General features: G+C 53.8%; 1 protein-coding gene across 1 annotated transcript in view; it reads right to left on the reverse strand.

The window, feature by feature from the left end:
- LOC143692641 (uncharacterized) overlaps positions 1-10763 on the reverse strand; it is a 57152-nt gene extending 46389 nt beyond the window's left edge. The window contains exons 1-3 of the mRNA XM_077172890.1: positions 10705-10763; positions 4526-5310; positions 4203-4446 (exon numbers count right to left, since the gene is read on the reverse strand). Coding sequence (XP_077029005.1) covers positions 4203-4446; positions 4526-5310; positions 10705-10763 — 1088 coding nt within the window. The remainder of the gene's footprint in view (positions 1-4202; positions 4447-4525; positions 5311-10704) is intronic.
- Positions 10764-16080: the final 5317 nt, after the last annotated feature.

A 16080-nucleotide genomic window follows, 5' to 3' on the forward strand; every position in this document is an offset into this window, starting at 1 on the left:
TGGCTCCAATTATCTGCTTTAATGAGTCCCTGGAGAGCTTTGTACTGACACTCAGTGGGGCTCAGTAATGCTTTGAGCTTCACAAATTTTTTAAGGTAGTTTGGAATTGTCTTTTCCACATTGAGACTCTGAGAGGTTTTTGGTCAATCCTGTCCTCCAATGCTCTCCTCCAAGGAGTCCATGAGGAGCCTGTGTTGGGGATGGACCTCACTGAGACCCATTCATGCTTTGAGACACTTTGGGGTTTTCTTCTGGCTTTGACTCCTGGAAAGGTTTGTGCAATCTCCTCTCAGGCCCTGAGGTTCCAGGGCTCAGCTCCAAATGCACCACAGTGCTCATCAGGATGCAGCAAATCCTGACAAACCATGGCTCTGCCTTGATTTCCCTCTGCTCTTATGCAGTTTATCAGGAACGTATCTGGAGTGATTTTGTTTTGCTAATTTGAGATTTCTCAGCCAATGCATCTATTTGTGCAGTGGGATCAGTGTTAGCTAATTACCATTGCACTCACTGGAATATATTTACTCATTTCCTGCTGTGAGATAGGATTAGGAGAAAAGAAAAGTAGGCTCAGAATTTTAAAAGGGTATATAGAAAAGTTTGTTACCAGTAAAAAGAAGAAAGATTAATAAGAATCTGAACACTTCTCCTCTCCCTACAACCTTTTCTTTCTTACTGACAATGCAAGGAGACAAAACCTGAAAGTTTCAGTCGCTTTACACCATCTAGAACAGTCTTTCTTCAGTTCACTTAGGGAGAGGAGTCTCTCTTTCATGCTATGGAGACTTCTCCATAAGGAAAAAGTTCGCTCGTGGCTCTCAATTCCCACAAATAGCAGCTGCTCAGAAAATCTGCAATTGTGAGGTCTCTCCCATTTTTCACAGCTTTTCCCACAGCTGTTTTTATGGGCCATGTCAGCTTATGGGGTATGAGTTTAAAGATGAGCTGTTCAGGAGCAAAGATTCTCTTCATCTATTTATGAAATCATCTTCATCTCTGAGAACAGAGATCTTCTTCTCTCCCTGAGGGCATAGGATCTCACCACTCTTCTCTCTTTCTCTCTTTAAACTTCTGATGGGATCACAGCTACTTCAACATTTGCCTACTTTAGCATGGAGGTTTTTGCTGAACAGGTCATCTACCCATATTTTCAATTAGTTATAGGGAAAAAGAGAGTCTGATGTATCAATTACATCCTTCTCCATAGCTTTTCAAGAGGATTTCAGGCTGCAAGATCAAGGCATCTCCTCATCCCTCCCATCTGGGGCTCAACTTCCCCTTCAGTGACCTCGGTGTCTTCATGTTGTTCCTCTGTGTGCCTGCACTTTGTCCTTTTCTCTCACTGGAGGGAGGATGGAAGCACTGAAAGAGTTCATATCTCACCTGGGGCCTGCAGATGGTTCCGTGCCCCCGGCCAGGCTCGGTGCTTGCGGCCGGAGCTGTTTTACGATGGAGGTTTCTGCAGCGGCTGCGCTGGGGCTGTGTCAGGATGGGCCGCGCTGGGGCAGGGCCAGGATCTCAGCAGCCAGGCCAGAGCACAGCAGCAGCACGGCCGGGGGCCGATGGCTTCTCCTGCCCCTGCCCGGGGCTTGCGGCTGAAGCCCAAGGGTGGCAGAATCTTGGCCGAGCCGGCCCGGCCCGGGGCTGCTCCTGGGGCCCGGCGGATCCTGGCTGGGCCCGGGCTGGCGGCGGGGCAGGGCTCAGCAGGGCCCAGATGTTCCCAACTGCAGCCATGGCCCGGCCCGGCCTCGGCCCCGCGGCCTCCCCTGCCCTGCCCGGCAGCCGATGGGGCCTGGCGGGGTCCCTGGGAAGGGGCCCGGCCCCACGGCAGGAGCCGCCCGGCCCGGCCTGGCTGAGACGGGGCCGGGTCAGCCTTGTTACCTCTGTGCCAGCCAGAAGGGAAAGAGACCCTCCCAGGCTTTCTCATCTTTAACATGTGTCTTCACAGAAGCGTGTACAGTTTCCTTAGCAGTTTAACAGATTGTCAATTCTCAAAGTTAATTACTGATTGGTTTTTTAGTCAGACACGGAGGAAACTGCTAGCAGCTTCTCTTGGAACATCACTTCCATGATGCCAAACCCTCACAACAGCACAGAGCACAGAGTTCCTTTGTCCATATGTAGTAGTCATGTGCCCAAGTCCTCAAAAACTCTTCTTGGGAGATGTCTGGGCCCTTTCCAAGGTTTTTTCAACTGAAAGCATTCAGCTCAGAGTCTAAGAAAATCACCAGAAGACATGGCCAGACTGACCTGTCTGTCCTTGGGAGCAATCTTTGGATATATGGAATTTGGGAGGCCAAATTCTAATTTTGGCCATGGACCATGGACATGAAGGTTGGTTCTTTTCCGTAGGAAGGAAGGAACAGAGCCCCAGTGTTTGCCAGGCAGAAGAGAAATGGCCACCAGAGGACAAGGCCAGCCAGAAGTGGCAGGTTTTTTTTCTGAGAGAAACCCTTGCATATTGGAAAATTTTTTGAGAGAATACCAATTTTGGCAATGGACATTTAAAAAGAGGGACAGTTCTTTTCTATAGCAAGGAAAGCACGGAGCCCCAGTGTTCCAGGAGCTGATGAGAGGCAGCCCTTGACATCACAACATCAGCCAGACCTGTCAGGGGCCCTGGGAGGCCAAGCCAGCCAGACCTATTCCATGTTCCCTCACTTCCATGGGGCCCCACATTGTCCCAATGGTCCCTTGCTTCCCTGAGGCCCTGAGGTGTCATAATGCCCCCTTGGTGACACCAGGCCCTGAAGGGTCCCAATGGTCTCCATGGTTCCATCAGGCCCCACAGAGCCATAATGGTCTCTGGGTTCCATGAAGCCCCGCTGTGTCACCATGGCCCCTTGGTTCCATGGGCTCCAGTGGTGCCACAAGGATCCCCTTGGTTCCATGGGGTCCCCACAGTGTCCCAGTGATCTCCATGGAAAGGGAATGACCCAGCCCCAGTGTTGCAGGGGCAGCCACCAGAGGCCAAGGCCAGCCAGGCTTGATGGTACTGGCAGATTGTGCCTGGGAGCAATCCTTGGATATACAGAATTTTGGAGGTGGAATCCCAATTTCAGACATGGACACCTGGAGGATAAGGATGGTTGTTTTCCATTGGAAAGAAAGCACGGAACACTGATTACACAGTAACATTTGGGGATCTATGGGAAGCATTGGGGATCGTTTCTGCACCTCGTGACCCAACAGGAGCTTCTCTAATAAACTTTGCCTGAAGCTCCCACTGTGCCCATCACAGGAACCCATAGTGTCTGGGACATCCCGGCTCTTTGGCAGCCTGGGCACTCCTGGGATGTCACCATGGAATGGCTGTGACTCCCTCTGACCACAGGGCTCTTTACCATCCCAGAAACGCCTGGGAGGTCTCCATGGAGCCCCTGTCTCTGCCTGTGACATTGCAGCTCTTGAACAGCCTGGAGATTCTTGGAACCCTTCTGAGGGCCTGTGACAAATCTGATACTTAGTAGGCAACCATCACCAGTCCACTGTTGCTATGGGCAGTTTCCATGGCAACCATCACCAGCCCCCTGTTGCTATGCTCAGTCCCTTGGCAGCTCCATGGAGACCCCATGCCAGGGGTGGTTGCCATGGCCACCAGGGCTGGCACCAGCTGGGATGCTCGGTTTCCACGGGCCGGGCTTCAGGAATGGGATTCCCCAATTTCCTGCTCCCGCTAAAACCGCGCTGTCCTCGCTGCCCTCCCGCCTGCCATGGAAAGCACAAAAGGCAAAGATCCCGGGCTGGGATAAGAACAATTTATTGGGAACTGCAACAAGATAAAGAACAAACAGGAACAAAAACAATATTGATAACAGAAGGGATAAGTAAAACTATTTACAGAGAAAACTACAGCATCAACAACTAGTTCTTCCTGGCAATGTATTTCCTCCTGTCTGGAAAGGACACCCTTCTCCTCAGGGAGAGAGAGAGAGAGAGAGAGAGTCCCTTTCCTGCCCCTGTCAATGACCTGAGGTGGGAGTGAATGTAATGACAGGGCCATGGCCAGACCATCATGTTCTCCAATCCCACATCATGTCATTGGCAGGGGCGGGAAAAGGGACAGGTGTCTTCCCAGCATGGATCAAAGGGAACATGGATCACCAGGGCTCTGAACAACGTGGGGTCACCAATGGGGGATAAAGCTGGAGCAGTGCATTAAACTCTTCCTGCAGCTGGGGCATGTGCAGGGCTTCTTTTACTGGTGCCTCCGTTGGTGTCTGCTCAAGTGAGAGCTGCTGGTGAAGCTCTTCCCACACTGGAGACACTCGTAGGGCCTCTCCCCAGTGTGGATGCGCCGGTGGGTGACGAGGGTGGAGCTGTGCTTGAAGCCCTTCCCGCAGTTGGGGCAGAGGAAGGGCCTCTCATCCGTGTGAATCTGCTGATGCTGGAGGAGCTGAGAGCTGGTGTGAAACCTCTTCCCACACTCGGGGCACTGGTAGGGTTCCTGTGTGGATCATTTGGTGGATGATCATTTGGGTCTTCCTACTAAAGGTCATCCCACATTCCCCGCAGTTGTATAGCCTTTCCCCAGTGTGGATCCTCTGGTGGCAGATCAAGAGAGACTTCTGCCTAAAGCTCTTCCCACATTCCCCACACTCATAGGGTCGTTCCCTGGTGTGGGTCTTCTGATGGGAGATCAGGTTAGAGTTCTGGCTGAAGCTCATCCCACATTCCCCACACTCATAGGGCTTCTCCCCGGTGTGGATCCGCCGGTGCCTGATGAGGTGGGAGTTGCGCTTGAAGCCCATCCCACAGTCAGGGCAGCGGAAGGGCCTCTCATCCGTGTGAATCCGCTCATGCAGGAGGAGATCGGAGTTGGTGTAAAACCTCTTCTGACACTGGGGACACTCATAGGGCCTCTCCCTCTCCCCAGCGTGGATGCGCTGGTGGGTGATGAGGGTGGAGTTGCGCTTGAAGCCCTTCCCACAGTAAGGGAAGTGGAAGGGCCTCTCATCAGTGTGAATCTGCTGGTGCTGGAGGAGACTGGAGCTGGTCTGAAACCTCTTCTGACACTGGGGACACTCATAGGGCCTCTCCCCAGTGTGGATGCGTTGGTGGATGATGAGGGCAGAGCTGCAGCTGAAGCCCTTCCCACACTCCCCACACTCGTAGGGCCATTCCCCAGTGTGGATCATCTGGTGGCTGATCAGGGTGCTGCTCTGCCTGAAGCTCTTCCCACACTCCAAGCACTTGTGGGGCTTCTCCCCATCGTGAAGCTGCCCATGGACCACCAGCTCTGAGCTCTGGCTGAAGCTCTGTCCACCTTCCTGGCACAGGGTGGGTCTTTCCTCCTCAGAGCACCCTGGGCTGTGTTTGGAGCCCCTTCTCCTGTGGGATCTCTGGGGCTTTTCCTCCCCATTGGATTCCTGTGTCCTGGAGTCACTCAAAATGGCCTCATCCATGAGTTTCTGCTGTGGGGATTTCTCCTCTCTGGTCTCCATGCTCAGCTCCTTCCTGGGGAGAGGAAGGACAAGGAGAGGATGGGATTTGCCTCTGTGCCAGAGGGAAGGGGAAGGAGATCCCCCCAGTGCATCCCCGGCAGGACAGGGTTGGCAGCAGGGTTGTCCTGCAGCCGGGGGCTGTGCTGGGCTGGGAGATGGAGCAGGAGAGAGGGGGAAAGGGGCACTGACTTCCTCCTCACCTTCCTGAATGTCCCGGGGCTCCTTCCTCTTCCTTGCAGCCTCCTCCTCCATCTGGCAAAGGTTTGGGGATGTGAAATCCTGTTCTGGAAGGAAAGCAAAGGATGAGCACATTGAATTTTGTAGTGGTTTCAAGGCAAACCTGGGGAGGGTCTAGGCGATAATTACAATTTAAAAAGAAAAGAAGATCAAGGCAATGCTACAGAAACACTGCCTTAAACTGACAGAGTCAGGATATAACCTGACACCCTGTTGCTGGTCAGGCTGGTGGCAGCAGTCCCATTAAATGGTGGCTGCAGTCCTGTGGGAGTGATGAACGTGATTCTGTCCAAGCAGTGATCCTGTAGAAGGGTCTGGTCTTCCTCTGAAGGTCCAGTGGTGGTTCTGGAGCTCTTGTCCTCTGGGAATCCAGTAGGCAAGCTGCTCCTGGTGTTGCAAGGCTCAGCTTATATCCAGGTAGGAATGCTTGGATCCTGCCCCTGGGCGGAGCATCCCACAATGGGAGGATGGAATTTGATCAGTCCTGCAGTGACACTCAATGGCCCATTCCCAGAAGATATCTCCCCTGGAGGGCGTTATCAGGGCTGAGTCATGGAAGAGATCAAGAACACTGCCCCACCTGTTTATAGCAGTTGATGAAGATGGGCATTGAAAACATGCATTGGGTTCCATCTTACACTGCAGCCTGAAACAGTGGGGGAATCCCTGCTCAGGGGGTGAACACCACCCTCCTTACCCAAACTGGCTCAGGTGTAAAACCCCCAGCCTGGGAAGGCCACACACACACAGGGGACAATGTCACACTTGCCCTGCCCCAGGGGAGGTCTCTGTCCCTGTCACTCTGTGGCTGTCACCCCTTTTCTCTTTCACAGGCCGGGGGCTTTGCCAAATCTAAGAATAATTTTTTTCTCTTTCCCTGTCACCTTTGTGACATCTACACAGAGCTTTCCCTTCCTTTTCCTAATATTTTCATAAAAGAGGTATCGCAATGTATTGGGCCGAATTTCCACGTTTCTTTTATCAGAATGTGGCAGCAGCAGAGCTGGAGCTGGGCAGGACCAATGGATTTTGGAATTGCCACAAAATTGCTTCTACTGTCAGTTTACTGAATTTTGGGATTTGTTTGCATTTTCACCACAAGTGACTTGTGGGAAGAGCAAATTCAAGGCATTTTCTGTAGGGTTAAGTTTGATTTTTGTCAAGAAACAACTTTACTTTGTCCAGTGCCCTGGGGATGGTCAAGGGGTCACTGACTCTCTCACACTGGGGGATGCTTGGGAGGGGCTTGGGTGGGTTGTCCCTGTCCCTGTCACCCCAGGCCATTCCCCAGGGGTGTCCCTGTCCCTGTCACTCCAGGCCATTCCCCAGGGGTCTCCATCATTCTCACCCAGGGAATGCCTGGGGGGTCTCCCTCCCTCTCTCCCCTGTGCCAGGGGGTGCTCGGGGCAGTCTCTGTCCCTCTCAGCCCAGGGGATGCTCGGGGCTCTCTGTCCCCTGGCCCTGGGGGATGCTCGGGGGGTCTCCATCCCTCTGGCCTCAGGCAATGCCTGTGCAGGGCTGGGCACCAGGGGCTCTGTGTCCCTCTCACCGCTGAGGCTGCTCGGGGCTGGGGGGGCTCTGCCACCTTCTCACCCCTGGGGAGGCCGGGGGGGTCTCTGTCCCTCTCAGCCCTGCTGGGACCCCACCCAAACATCATCGGGGTCACAGGGACAAAGACACCCCCAAACCCCCAGAAGGGCTGAGCCTGGGATTTGGTTTGGGGCCGAGGATTTAGGAAGGGGCTGGAATTGGGGCTGGGCTTGGAGTTGGGGCTGAGATTTGGATTAGAGCTGGGATTGGGGTTAAGTCTAGACATGGGATTGGCTTTAGGGCTGGGGTTGGGATTGGGTCTGGGGCTAGACGAGTCTGGGACTAGGATGAGATTAAATACAGAACTGCGAGTGTGTCTGAACATGGAGTGAGATTGAGACCAGGATCAGGGTCAGGTTTGGGAGTGAGCTCACCCAGAGCAGGACAGAGGGGATGTCACTGTGGGAAGGTTTGGGGAAAATACTGATTTGGGGAGAAACAAGGTGTGAATGCCTTGGGTTGGGGATTCCTCCCACACAAGTCCATCTCTGGAAGTCACCTGATGTCCATAAAAACCTCCAAAAATCAAGAGTGTATAAGAAAAAAGTCACCAGGAGTGCCCCATTTCCAGTCTCATCCCTCTGGGGTTCTGGTGGTCCCCTGTCTCTGGGCTGTTTGGGATCTCATGGGTCCTGGGGATCCCCCCTCTCCAGGGTCCTGCTAAGGGATGCAGGCGGATTTTGGAGTCCCAAGGTCCCACTCTCCAGCCTCCCCTCAATCCAGCCACTTGGGCTTCCGCCCTCTTCCCACCATCCTTTCCTGCTTTAGGGCAATTTTGGGAGAAAACTCCCGAAAGGGGTTTCCTCTAGAATGCAGATTCAGCAGCCCCACCCTCAGCCAGTTCGGGAAATTATTTCCTTGGAGAAAAGTGAAAAAAACACTTTATTTAACAGGCAAAGCATTCACCAGCACAAAAATTGAACAATATTAACCAATAAAACCTCCTGCTGCTGGAAAATAGGTGACAAACTCCAAAAGTCCCTCCTTGGGCTGGGGCTTGGCTCACTCAGTGTCTTATCAGTCTCTTATCAGTCTCTAATCTGTCTCTTGTCTGTCTCTTATCAGTCTCTTATCAGTCTCTTATCAGTCCCTCCTGTATTGGAAATGCCGCGGTCCAGGCTCAGCCCGGTGAGCCACAAGTGGGAGCTGCCAGTGGTGTCCTGGTTGTTCAGTCCAGAGCAGGTTTAAACAGCTCCAAAGAAAAAGAAAAACCACAGTCCAGGGAACTTCTCTGCCTCAGCGAGCTAAAAACTAACTAAAAGCAAAGGAGAGCTCTGTCCCGCCCTCTGTCCATCCAGGAGCCGGAATGTGGAGCAGTGAGTGCAGTGCCTGAAAACAAACTGCAGCCTCTTCCTCCTCCCCTTGGCTCTCAGAACCAGCCTTAAAGGTGCAGAACTCATTTCTTGGCTAAACAGACCGATGGGGCACGAGCATCATGAAGTCACCCCAGGACGCGCCCCTGTCAGGGTCAGGGGGTCCCGTCCCCGCCTCATCTCCGGGCTGCCGGGGGTGCCCCCGCTCCGGTATCGCCCCTTCCCCTCTCCCCGCCCCGGGGGTCCCCCGTTCCACAGCCCCGGCTCTCACGGGGATCCCCAAAACCAATGTCCCGCCCCGTCGGTACCGGGCCATCCCCACGTGGACCCCCGGGACCCTCCCGAGGGGCGATCGCGGCTCCTCTGCCCCCGAAAAAGCTCCTCTTAGGGAGCCCGGAGATACCCGGGGCTCGAGTCCGGGATCTGCCGGCTCCGAACACGCTCCAAAAAAATCCTCCCGGACACCCCTGGCTGGAGCCGGGGCGAGCTCGGCCTCGCCCTCACCTGCGGCTCGGGGCTGGGGGCGATGCTCCCGGGGCAGGGGCTGCTGCAGGCTCAGCGTGCGGGCGCTGCGAGCGCCGGGATTCTCCCGCTCCCGCTCCTGCTCCACCTCTCCCTCCTCTTCCTCCCGCATTTCCTCCGCTGCCAGCCCGGACCCCCCTTTCCCACCCCTCTGCCCCGCGGCCCCGCAGCCCCGGCTGCTGGGTGGGGGAGCCCCCGATCGGCCCCGGGGCTGGGCAGGGGGCTCGGGGACCCCCCCGGGGCGGATCCGTGCCCCCGGCCCGAGCCCCAAACTCCGCTCCGGGGCCGCTGGGCTCTGCGGGTCCGCCTGGCAACCGGTGAGTCACCGGCGAGAAAAGCTCTGGTTGGCTGGAAATTGTTCAGCGCCTCCTCTGATTGGCTGGAATTGTGAAAGGCGCTGAGCCCCGCGGGTGTCCCCGGCAGCTGCGGAGTCCGGGCCGGAGCCTTTTCCTCTTTCTTTCTCCCCCTCTGAGAACTCTTTCCTATTTGTTTCTGTCTTTATGAGACCTCTTCCCGATTTCTTTCTCTCCGTCTCTCCTCCCCATTTCTTGTTCAGTTCAATCCAAGTTCGAGCAGATCCACAGGTTGCGTTCCCATGCTCTCATTCGCACCTTCCCTGGGGCAGAGGCGTCTCTCCCTCGCGAAATCGTAACCCATGGCAGGGTCCCTTCCCACCACAACCATTCTGGAATTCTATCAGTGACTCACTTCCCTTCTTCCCTCTGCTTCCAGCGGGGAAGGTGCTGGGAAATGTCCATCAAAGCCACCTTTGCTGTGTGCTCTGGGAGCCCACAGAGCTGCTGGACCTTGTCCCCTGGCCCTGCACAGCTCCTTGGGAGGCACGGCAGGAGCAGCAGCCTGGCAGCCTCGGGAATGCCCCTCTGGGATCCATGGCACACACTGCCAGGGGCTGGAATTCCAGTTCCCAACCAGGAAAAGATGTTCCTGCCCTGGAAGGCAAAGCTCTCAAGAAGGAGCCAAAAGCCAAGTGGAGCAAGATCTTACAGTGACATTTCACTGCCAGCCTTCATAAATTCACCCATGGTTGTTGTAGCTCCTGGATTGGGAATTAAATCAGGGCAGGGTCTTTGGTGGGAGCTGCCCTGGATCAAGGGAGACACTGTGAGAGAAACAGAGCAGGCAAAGAGAGGCAGAAGAGAAAGGAGAACACAAACACAATCAGCTGAGAAGGTGGCACTCTGAAAACAGACCAGAACTGACTGAAAAGGAATATGAGAGAAAGAAATAATTTTGCCCCTTTTATTTACTATCAATACACAATTTCTTCCCCTTCTCACAAACCTCCTCCTGGTGTTATTCAGCAGGGCTGTCAGAAAGTCCTTCATTCTGGGTGGATGTTCCAGGCTTCAGCCACAAGCAAACAGGGAATGGGGATTTTCCTGCTCCTGGGGAATTTAACATCCTCAGCTGAGGAGAGGAGGAGGCACCACAAGAAAAGGGCAGCCAGGCTTCATCCTCCCACAGGAAAGAGAGGGGGGAAATCTCTCATCCTGTCTGCAGCTGCTCCCACAAGAATGTGAGGGCTGATCCCAGAGCCCCAAGGGTCACAGTCAGGGCTGCCCTCAGGGAATGCTCACCTGGTATTGAGGGGCAGCGTGGGAGCACCTGGATCTTGGGGCACCCAGCTGCCCCCCATGTTTGGAGGTGCCTGAGGAGGGCTGGGACAATGCCAGGGACATCCTGCAGTGACATCCCCCCTGTCCTACTCCGGGTGAGCTCAGTCCCAAACCTGACCCTGATCCTGGTCTCTATCTCACTCCATGTTCAGACACACTCACAGTTCTGTATTTAATCTCATCCCAGTGCCAGACTCATCTAGCCCCAGACCCAATCCCAACCCCAGCCCTAAAGCCAATCCCATGTCTAGACTTAACCCCAATCCCAGCTCTAATCCAAATCTCAGCCCCAACTCCAAGCCCAGCCCCAATTCCAGCCCCTTCCTAAATCCTCGGCCCCAAACCAAATCCCAGGTTCAGCCCTTCTGGGGGTTTGGGGATGTCTCTGTCCCTGTGACCCCGATGATGTTTGGGTGGGGTCCCAGCAGGGCTGAGAGGGACAGAGACCCCCCCGGCCTCCCCAGGGGTGAGAAGGTGGCAGAGCCCCCCCAGCCCCGAGCAGCCTCAGCGGTGAGAGGGACACAGAGCCCCTGGTGCCCAGCCCTGCACAGGCATTGCCTGAGGCCAGAGGGATGGAGACCCCCCGAGCATCCCCCAGGGCCAGGGGACAGAGAGCCCCGAGCATCCCCTGGGCTGAGAGGGACAGAGACTGCCCCGAGCACCCCCTGGCACAGGGGAGAGAGGGAGGGAGACCCCCCAGGCATTCCCTGGGTGAGAATGATGGAGACCCCTGGGGAATGGCCTGGGGTGACAGGGACAGGGACACCCCTGGGGAATGGCCTGGGGTGACAGGGACAGGGACACCCCTGGGGAATGGCCTGGGGTGACAGGGACAGGGACACCCCTGGGGAATGGCCTGGGGTGACAGGGACAGGGACAGCCCCTGGGGAATGGCCTGGGGTGACAGGGACAGGGACACCTCTGGGGAATGGCCTGGGGTGATGGGGACAGGGACAACCCTGGGGAATGGCCTGGGGTGACAGGGACATGGACACCCTGGCGAATGGCCTGGGGTGACAGGGACAGGGACAACCCCCCCAGCCCCTCCCAAGCATTCCCAGGGCATGAGGTACAGAGACCCCTCGAGCATCCACTGAGCACTGTGTTATAAATGAGAAGCTTGACTAGCCCAATATTCAAGCAACAATCAATTTATTAATTAATATGGTAAAGCATGAGCAATACAGCGCTGGGTACCGTCGGGGAGGTTTTCCCTCCAACTGCACACCCATAGTTGAGGCTTACGGGTATTTATAGGGGTACTCATCAGCTTTCTCAGCAGTTTCTATTCCCAATTTTTACCTCACAATTCTATACACTATTGTGATTTAGTTTTTCTCAGGATGTTTCCCAGAAAGGAGTATCCCCAGATGGTGGTGGTTCGGTTTCTGAAAGAAGGAAGAAGTTTCCCAGATGGTGAGGTCCGGCTCTCCAGATGTGGGTCCACATTTTAATTGCAAGGACTATAAATCTCATCTAATTCCATGAGCCCCTGCAATGTCAAAATGGACCTTTGGATCCATGGGGGCCCACAGTGTCACAATGGGCTCTTTTGGTTCCACAGCTTCCCTATGGCCCCTCGGTTCCATGTGTCCTGCACTGTTCCATGAATCCTTAGTTCCATGAGGTCCTGTAGGGTCACAATGGTCTCCTTGGTTTCATGGTGCCACAGCTGCCATAATTTCCATGGTATCACAACTGCCCTTGGATCCCAAGAGGCCCCATCGTGTGACAATGGCCCCTTGCTTCCATGGCGCCCTGCAGTGTCACAATGGTGCCCATGATTCCATCAGGCCCTGCAGTGTCACCATGGACAGTTGGTTCAATGACACTCCACAATGTCACCACAGGCCCCTTGGTTCCACAGAGCCCCACTGTGTCACTGTGGTCCCTTTGGTTCCAGGGCTCAGAAGTGCCAGAATGACCCTTTGGTTCCATCAGGCCTTGAAGGTTCAAAATGGTCTCCATGGTTTCAGGAGTACCCCCTGTGTCACAAGAGACTCTTGGGTCCCTGAAGTTCTCAGTGTCACAATGGGCCCTTGGTTCCATGAGGCTTGGCAGAGTCCCAATTGACTCCTTGGTTCCATGAAGCCCTGCTGTGTCACAATGCCCATGGTTCCATGAGTTTCCATGGTGTCACCACGGTCTCCTTGGATCCCCAGTATCACCATGGTCTCCTTGGTACCATCCAGGCCTTGTAACAAGAGACACTGAGCCATTTTGTGCCTTAGATGAAAGGCTGCAGAACTCATGGTTGTGAGGCTGTGTCACTGATAAGAAACAAAAACCATCTGAATCTGAATGCAAAATATCATCTCAAGTGCCTTCAATCCAGGCCTTGACAGAGGTAGAAAATACAAACAGAGATTCCACAGTAAATCAAAAACAGGGACCGTACTTTGAATGCAGGCAAAATGCATTCAAGTGCATTCCAATGCACTCGATATGATGGGAGGTGATGATCCCCTATTCCAAGAGTGAACCTAAGAAGGGCTGACTATTGAAGGAACCACAGAGAACCACAATATAAGAAAAGCAGGTGGCATAGGTAATTCTGGGATAGGCAGACCAGAAAGCAAGAGCAGATGAGCCAGTGTTGTCACCACCAAGGAGATCACGCTCACATGCTGTGGGCACAGCCCCATCAGGCCGTGTCACCATCCCCTGGCACAAGGGGGGTCACGATGGTTCGTTTTACTGATCTCAGAGTGCAAAGACACACAGCAGGGGACCTTCAGTATTAACCAAAACAAATGCACCTTTCATTGAGTGCCCACAGCAGATGCAACACAAGGATTGGAAAGCAGATAAAGGATAGAGAGACAGAGAAAAGGAGGGGGGGAATAGCTGCCAAGAGCGAGATGAAATCCTCGTGGTCCGGCCAATAGATCTGTCTTGTCACATCGGGGAGAGTCTCAAAGTCTTTGGTTAACTCAGGGCTCTTTTATAATCTACCGCTGGGAGGGGAGCAGGACGGCACATGGAGGGAAGAGTGGAGAATAAATCCATTGAGAACAGGTACAGACAGCCCAGTTCTGAACAGCACAAACCGGTGCCAGCAGTGAGCGGGGCCCGTTGTTTCAGGACTGGTTCCTGAGATGAGGGACTACATTTTGTTCGTCACGAAAAAGAGACCAGTGTGTTACAAGAGTTGTCTGCTGACTATTTCTGTACTACTTCATGAGATATGAGCTACAAGGATACCAGGGAAGGGGTTGCAGGAGCCCACACATAGTCCCACCCAGCAAATGGTACAAACAGATAACTCACAGAAATAACGACCAGGGAAAGGCTGGGGAAAGGGCAGGGGCAGATTAACACCCAGCAGGGAAACCTTTCCCGCTGACAAATGGTACAAGCAGATAACTCACAGAGATAACGACCAGGGAAAAGCTGGGGAAGGGGCAGGGGCAGATAAACAGTCTGCAAGGCAGGATATTTGCTTGCTTAAGCTTGATAGGGCACATATTGCGTTAATCATAAGATTTTGGTAATTTTCCACGGAGAAGTCACCAAATAAAGACATAGGGTGAAGAAGACGCAGCTGAGGAAGACTCCGCAGCCTTTTATCACCGACCACCAGGAGACAGCAGGATGACCCTCTAGCAACAACCAGCGCAGGCGCAGAGAACTCCGAGATAACATGGACTCCTGAAGGATGGAGAGGATAAAAGGACTGAATCAGAAACTAGTTGGGGCGGCAGTAGGTGGAGCGGAGACTCCCCTGTCGCCCAGCGCTGAGCCTTTGCTTACGTAGTATAACTGCTTCAATAATTAATAAATTCTTTGATTGGAAATTACTCGTTTTGAGTCAATTTTATAACAAGCATGACTCCCCCCCGAGTTTTTCGGGCTGTCCCGGGGCTGCCTCTGCGGGTGGAGCTGGGACAGGGGAAGAGGGCGTCAGCCTCTCCTTCCGTAGGGGAGGCATGGCCCGACAGCTGGGTGTGGGTGCACCCCGGCTGCCTGCTGTCAAACTCAGCGCTCTTGGCGGGGTGGGGGGTGTTTGGTCGGGGACTGCCCCTTGGAGGTTGCCATCCCTGCCGTCCCTCACGAGCCCCAGTGGCATCAGGGAGGTGGCTCCCGAAAGTTCTGCCCCCGCTCCCCCGGCCGGAGAGGTTTGGCGTGGTGCCGGGAGGCAGATGGGAGGAACGCCTTTTGCATTTGCATTGCTGAGGCAAGGGGAACAGCGGGAAGCGGTCATCGCTTGTTTGCTATGGGGAACAAACATTCCCAGACCTGAGATGAAGATCCTCAGGGCAGCTTCTGTCCCCCCATTGCTGGCATGCCTCGGTGATTTTGGGGGAGGAAGCGTTTGGTCACCTGTTCTGCCATTGTACTGGCAGCAGGGTGCGGGTCTGTGCCAATGCAGAGCCTGCCATGGGACCGGGCCTGGGCTGTTGGGCTCGGGTCCCTGGACCAGGGCCACCTCCCGGCCTCCTGCTGGGTTTGGGGGCTTTGCTTCCCCCTTCAGGTCCTGGGCCACCGTTTTGTGGGCCAGGTCTGGGGTTCCTGATCCTTCCACATGGGCCAGGGCCCCCCAGGGCCTCTCTCAGGCTTCTCTGCTGCTGCTGCTCTTTCCGACCAATAAAAAAGAAAGAAAAAAAATTAAATTAAATAAAAAGAGTTGAAATAGCTGGCAGCAGTTCAGAAGTATTGAAGGGCCAAAAGATAGCTTCAGCCCAAGTTGTTCCATAAGGGGCTGTGTCAAGACATGCCAGAAATCTTCTCAAAATTGTTTGAAATTGTTTGATGACTGTCAATGGACTTTTGATAACTATTGATGGATTTTTCTGTAGCAAGCCTGTTTCAGGACCAAAAGGAACTTTGAGAGATGGCAAAGAGGAACATCTGCAGTCCATGGACTTTTCCTGAAACTCAGCTGCTTGGACTTGAACTTTCTTTGCATTGCTTTTGCATTTTCTTATACTGTAAATGGTTTAGTGATGTGATAGAATTTTATGTTCTACAGGTGAAGAAATTCCCTGTTCATTCCACAGGAGCACTTGACCCAAGTTCTGTTGGCAACAGATAACCTGTCAAGTGTTTGTTCTTTCCTCTGCATGTGCCTAGCAGAGAAAATTACAAACACTTTTCTTTTAAATTTAACTAAATAAAAAAGGTGACATGTCACAGACATCTTTTCACTAAAAATCCTTTCGTTAGGATTTTTCCTTCTGAGAAGCTAAGAGGCCTCAGGGACAGAATGTAAACAATGGTTATCTGCTGCTGTGGAATGCAACAGGTCCACCTGTGATTGGCCCATCTTGGATGTTTATAATTAATGGCCAATCAAGGACCGAGCTATCTCGGACAGTGTCCGAGAGAGCTGCCTTT

This window comes from Agelaius phoeniceus, assembly GCF_051311805.1.
Source record: "Agelaius phoeniceus isolate bAgePho1 chromosome W unlocalized genomic scaffold, bAgePho1.hap1 SUPER_W_unloc_2, whole genome shotgun sequence".
Lineage (NCBI taxonomy): Eukaryota > Metazoa > Chordata > Aves > Passeriformes > Icteridae > Agelaius > Agelaius phoeniceus.